Genomic DNA, 6,000 nt, shown 5'->3' on the forward strand with positions numbered 1-6,000 from the left:
CTCAGGAGAAGGTAGAGCCAGGAGAAGGTGAAGCCAGGAGAAGGTGAAGGCAGGAGAAGGGGAAGCCAGAAGAAGGTGAAGCCAGGAGAAGGTGAAGCCAGGAGAGGTCGAAGCCAGGAGAAGGTGAAGCCAGGAGAAGGGGAAGCCAGACGAAGGTGAAGCCAGGTGAGGGGGAAGCCAGGAAAAGGGGAAGCCAGAAGAGGGTGAAACCAGGAGAAGGGGGAGCCAGGAGAAGGTGAAGCCAGGAGAAGGGGAAACCAGGAGAAGGTGAAGCCAGAATAAGGGGAAGCCAGGAGAAGGGGAACCCAGGAGAAGGTGAAGCCAGAGGAAGGGGAAGCCAGGAGAAGGTGAAGCCAGGAGAAGGGGAAGCCAGAGGAAGGGGAAGTCAGGAGAAGGTGGAGCCAGGAGAAGGTGGAGCCAGGAGAAGGTGGAGCCAGGAGCAGGTGAAGGCAGGAGAATGGGAAGCCTGGAAAAGGTGAAGCCATGAGAAGGGGAAGCCAGGAGAAGGTGAAGCCAGGAGAAGGGGAAGCCCGGAGAAGGTGAAGCCAGGAGAAGGGGAAACCAGGATAAGGTGAAGCCAGGAGAAGGGGAAGTCAGGAGAAGGGGAAGTCAGGAGAAAGTGAAGCCAGGAGAAGGGGAAGCCAGGAGAAGGGGAAATCAGGAGAAGGTGAAGCCAGGAGAAGGGGAAGCCAGGAGAAAGTGAAGCCAGGAGACAGTGAAGCCAGGAGAAGGTGAAGCCAGGAGAAGGGGAAGCCAGGAGCAGGCGAAGCCAGGAGAAGGGGAAGTCAGGAGAAGGTGAAGCCAGGAGAAGGTGAAGCCAGGAGAAGGTGAAGCCAGGAGAAGGGGAAGTCAGGAGAAGGTGAAGCCAGGCAGGTGTAAAAGTCCCAGAGATCCATCTAAAGATCTTATATTGAGAAGAACTTGCTAATAAAGCAGCCCCATAAGAAGGGGGTCATTCTCATGGACTTAAGTTGTTTTGTATTAGTGGTGGGACCAGAATAGCTTTGTTTTGGACAGTGAACAGACTGTTTTTCGGACCTCACAGCTGACGGCGAGCACCCTAGTTAGTGGTGTTAGGTAGGGAAACTCTGACGGCGAGCACCCTAGTTAGTGGTGTTAGGTAGGGAAACCCTGATGGCGAGCACCCTAGTTAGTGGTGTTAGGTAGGGAATCCCTGACCGCGAGTACCCTAGTTAGTGGTGTTAGGTAGGGAAACCCTGACGGCGAGCACCCTAGTTAGTGGTGTTAGGTAGGGAAACCCTGACGGGGGAGCACCCTAGTTAGTGATGTTAGGTAGGGAAGCCCTGACAGCGAGCACCGTAGTTTGTGATTTTAGGTAGGGAAACCCTGACGGCGAGCACCCTAGTTAGTGGTGTTAGATAGGGAAACCCTGACGGCAAGCACCCTAGTTAGTGGTGGAAACCCTGACGCGAGCACCATAGTTAGTGGTGTTAGGTAGGGAAACCCTGACGGCGAGCACCCTAGTTAGTGGTGTTAGGTAGAGAAACCCTGACAGCGAGCACCCTAGTTAGTGGTGTTAGGTAGGATGGGAAACCCTGACGGCGAGCACCCTAGTTAGTGGTGTTAAGTAGGGAAACCCTGACGGCAAGCACCCTAGTTAGTGGTGTTAGGTAGGGTGGGAAACCCTGACGGTGAGCACCCTAGTTAGTGGTGTTAGGTAGGGAAACCCTGATGGCGAGCACCCTAGTTAGTGGTGTTAGGTAGGGAAACCCTGACGGCGAGCACCCTAGTCAGTGGTGTTAGGTAGGGAAACCCTGACGGCGAGCACCCTAGTTAGTGGTGTTAGGTAGGGAAACCCTGACGGCGAGCACCCTAGTTAGTGGTGTTTGGTAGGGAAACCCGGATGGGCGAGCACCCTAGTTAGTGGTATTAGGTAGGGTGGGAAACCCTGACGGTGAGCACCCTAGTTAGAGGTGTTAGGTAGGGAAACCCTGACGGCGAGCACCCTAGTTAGTGGTGTTAGGTAGGGAAACCCTGACGGCGAGCACCCTAGTTAATGGTGTTAGGTAGGGAAACCCTGACGCCGAGCACCCAAGTTAGTGGCGTTAGGTAGGGAAACCCTGATGGCGAGCACCCTAGTTAGTGGTATTAGGTAGGGAAACCGTGACAGCGAGCACCCTAGTTAGTGGTGTTAGGTAGGGAAACCCTGACGGTGAGCACCCTAGTTAGTGGTGGAAACCCTGACGGCGAGCACCCTAGTTAGTGGTGTTAGGTAGGGAAACCCTGACGGTGAGCACCCTAGTTAGTGGTGTTAGGTAGGGAAACCCTGACGGTGAGCACCCTAGTTAGTGGTGTTAAGTAGGGAAACCCTGACGGCAAGCACCCTAGTTAGTGGTTTTGGTAGGGAAACCCGGATGGGCGAGTACCCTAGTTAGTGGTATTAGGTAGGGTGGGAAACCCTGACGGTGAGCACCCTAGTTAGTGGTGTTAGGTAGGGAAACCCTGACGGCGAGCACCCTAGTTAGTGGTGTTAGGTAGGGAAACCCTGACGGCGAGCACCCTAGTTAGTGGTGTTAGGTAGGGAAACCCGGATGGGTGAGCACCCTAGTTAGTGGTATTAGGTAGGGCGGGAAACCCTGACGGCGAGCACCCTAGTTAGTGGTGTTAGATAGGGAAACCCTGACGGCGAGCACCCTAGTTAGTGGTGTTAAAGATGGAACAATCCTGCCCGTCTCCTTCTGAAGACGCTCCACAGCTGGCATCCAAGTGAGTGCACAGGGCCGCATGCCAGTTCATGGGTAAGGGTCCCACTGAGCCCTCCCTCACAGGTGGGATTGGATGCCAGCAGCCTTAGAAGAATGTAAATAACATTCCTCGCAGGAGGGGGGTGAGGCCAAGACGATGTTGGAGGAGCAGCCATGATTAAGCGACTGCTTCCTTCGGGGAAATGCATTCGATGTGTCTCTTTTCTTTGCTTACAGTGTAGATGCCGCAGGACAGGTTTGCTGCACTGAGGAGGGTGGGGTGGGGGGGCGATTTGTATCCTCTTTTGATCACCTCCAGCGGATGCAAAAGGTGGGCCCTCGGGCATTCATAGGTGGCAGACGCAGAGAGGAGTGCCCTCGAATAGGGGGAGTGAACAGACTGTTCTCGGCTTCGATCCATACAGTGTAGGGAGTGGATCCATACAGTGTAGGGAGTGAACAGACTGTTCTCGGCTTCGATCCATACAGTGTAGGGAGTGAACAGACTGTTCTCGGCTTCGATCCATACAGTGTAGGGAGTGAACAGACTGTTCTCGGCTTCGATCCATACAGTGTAGGGAGTGAACAGACTGTTCTCGGCTTCGATCTATACAGTGTAGGGAGTGAACAGACTGTTCTCGGCTTCGATCCATACAGTGTAGGGAGTGAACAGACTGTTCTCGGCTTCGATCTATACAGTGTATGGGAGTGAACAGACTGTTCTCGGCTTCAATCCATACAGTGTAGGGAGTGAACAGAATGTTCTCGGCTTCGATCCATACAGTGTATGGGAGTGAACAGACTGTTCTCGGCTTCGATCCATACAGTGTAGGGAGTGAACAGACTGTTCTCGGCTTCGATTCATACAGTGTAGGGAGTGAACAGACTATTCTTGGCTGAGTGTATAGACTGTTCTCGGCTTCGATCCACACAGTGTATGGGAGTGAACAGACTGTTCTCGGCTTCGATCCATTCAGTGTAGGGAGTGAACAGACTGTTCTCTGCTTCGATCCATACAGTGTAGGGAGTGAACAGACTGTTCTCGGCTTCGATCCATACAGTGTAGGGAGTGAACAGACTGTTCTCGGCTTCGATCTATACAGTGTAGGGAGTGAACAGACTGTTCTCGGCTTCGATCAATACAGTGTATGGGAGTGAACAGACTGTTCTCGGCTTCGATCCATACAGTGTAGGGAGTGAACAGACTGTTCTCTGCTTCGATCCATACAGTGTATGGGAGTGAACAGACTGTTCTCGGCTTCGATCCATACAGTGTAGGGAGTGAACAGACTGTTCTCGGCTTCGATTCATACAGTGTAGGGAGTGAACAGACTATTCTTGGCTGAGTGTATAGACTGTTCTCGGCTTCGATCCACACAGTGTATGGGAGTGAACAGACTGTTCTCGGCTTCAATCCATACAGTGTAGGGAGTGAACAGACTGTTCTCGGCTTAGATACATAGTGTATGGGAGTGAACAGGCTATTCTCGGCTTCGATCCATGCAGTGTAGGGAGTGAACAGACTGTTCTCGGCTTCGATCCATACAGTGTAGGGAGTGAACAGACTATTCTTGGCTGAGTGTATAGACTGTTCTCGGCTTCGATCCACACAGTGTATGGGAGTGAACAGACTGTTCTCGGCTTCGATCCATACAGTGTTGGGAGTGAACAGACTGTTCTCGGCTTTGATCCATACAGTGTAGGGAGTGAACAGACTGTTCTCGGCTTCGATCCATACAGTGTATGGGAGTGAACAGACTGTTCTCGGCTTCGATCCATACAGTGTAGGGAGTGAACAGACTGTTCTCGGCTTCGATACATAGTGTATGGGAGTGAACAGACTATTCTTGGCTGAGTGTATAGACTGTTCTCGGCTTCGATCCACACAGTGTATGGGAGTGAACAGACTGTTCTCGGCTTCGATCCATACAGTGTAGGGAGTGAACAGACTGTTCTCGGCTTCGATCCATACAGTGTTGGGAGTGAACAGACTGTTCTCGCCTTTGATCCATACAGTGTAGGGAGTGAACAGACTGTTCTCGGCTTCGATCCATACAGTGTATGGGAGTGAACAGACTGTTCTCGGCTTCAATCCATACAGTGTAGGGAGTGAACAGACTATTCTTGGCTGAGTGTATAGACTGTTCTCGGCTTCGATCCACACAGTGTATGGGAGTGAACAGACTGTTCTCGGCTTCGATCCATACAGCGTAGGGAGTGAACAGACTGTTCTCGGCTTCGATCCATACAGTGTAGGGAGTGAACAGACTGTTCTCGGCTTCGATCCATACAGTGAAGGGAGTGAACAGACTGTTCTCGGCTTCGATCCATACAGTGTATGGGAGTGAACAGACTGTTCTCGGCTTCAATCCATACAGTGTAGGGAGTGAACAGACTATTCTTGGCTGAGTGTATAGACTGTTCTCGGCTTCGATCCATACAGTGTAGGGAGTGAACAGACTGTTCTCGGCTTCCATCCATACAGTGTATGGGAGTGAACAGACTGTTCTCGGCTTCGATCCATACAGTGTAGGGAGTGAACAGACTGTTCTCGGCTTCGATCCATACAGTGAAGGGAGTGAACAGACTGTTCTCGGCTTCGATCTATACAGTGTATGGAGTGAACAGACTGTTCTCGGCTTCGATCTATACAGTGTAGGGAGTGAACAGACTGTTCTCGGCTTCGATCAATACAGTGTATGGGATTGAACAGACTGTTCTCGGCTTCGATCCATACAGTGTAGGGAGTGAACAGACTGTTCTCGGCTTCGATCCATACAGTGTATGGGAGTGAACAGACTGTTCTCGGCTTCGATCCATACAGTGTAGGGAGTGAACAGACTGTTCTCGGCTTCGATTCATACAGTGTAGGGAGTGAACAGACTATTCTTGGCTGAGTGTATAGACTGTTCTCGGCTTCGATCCACACAGTGTATGGGAGTGAACAGACTGTTCTCGGCTTCGATCCCTACAGTGTATGGGAGTGAACAGACTGTTCTCGGCTTCGATCCATACAGTGTAGGGAGTGAACAGACTGTTCTCGGCTTCGATTCATACAGTGTAGGGAGTGAACAGACTGTTCTCGGCTTCGATCCATAAAGTGTAGGGAGTGAACAGGCTATTCTTGGCTGAGTGTATAGACTGTTCTCGGCTTAGATCCACACAGTGTATGGGAGTGAACAGACTGTTCTCGGCTTCGATCCATACAGTGTAGGGAGTGAACAGACTGTTCTCGGCTTCGATACCTAGTGTATGGGAGTGAACAGGCTATTCTCGGCTTCGATCCATGCAGTGT

General features: G+C 51.7%; 1 protein-coding gene across 1 annotated transcript in view; it reads left to right on the forward strand.

The window, feature by feature from the left end:
- LOC138505173 (SUMO-interacting motif-containing protein 1-like) overlaps positions 1-5,414 on the forward strand; it is a 78,783-nt gene extending 73,369 nt beyond the window's left edge. The window contains exon 4 of the mRNA XM_069625443.1: positions 5,191-5,414. Within this exon, the coding sequence (XP_069481544.1) occupies positions 5,191-5,414 (224 nt within the window). The remainder of the gene's footprint in view (positions 1-5,190) is intronic.
- Positions 5,415-6,000: the final 586 nt, after the last annotated feature.

The sequence above is a fragment of the Ambystoma mexicanum genome, chromosome 11 (assembly GCF_040938575.1).
Source record: "Ambystoma mexicanum isolate Mex_15411 chromosome 11, UKY_AmexF1_1, whole genome shotgun sequence".
Taxonomy (NCBI): domain Eukaryota; kingdom Metazoa; phylum Chordata; class Amphibia; order Caudata; family Ambystomatidae; genus Ambystoma; species Ambystoma mexicanum.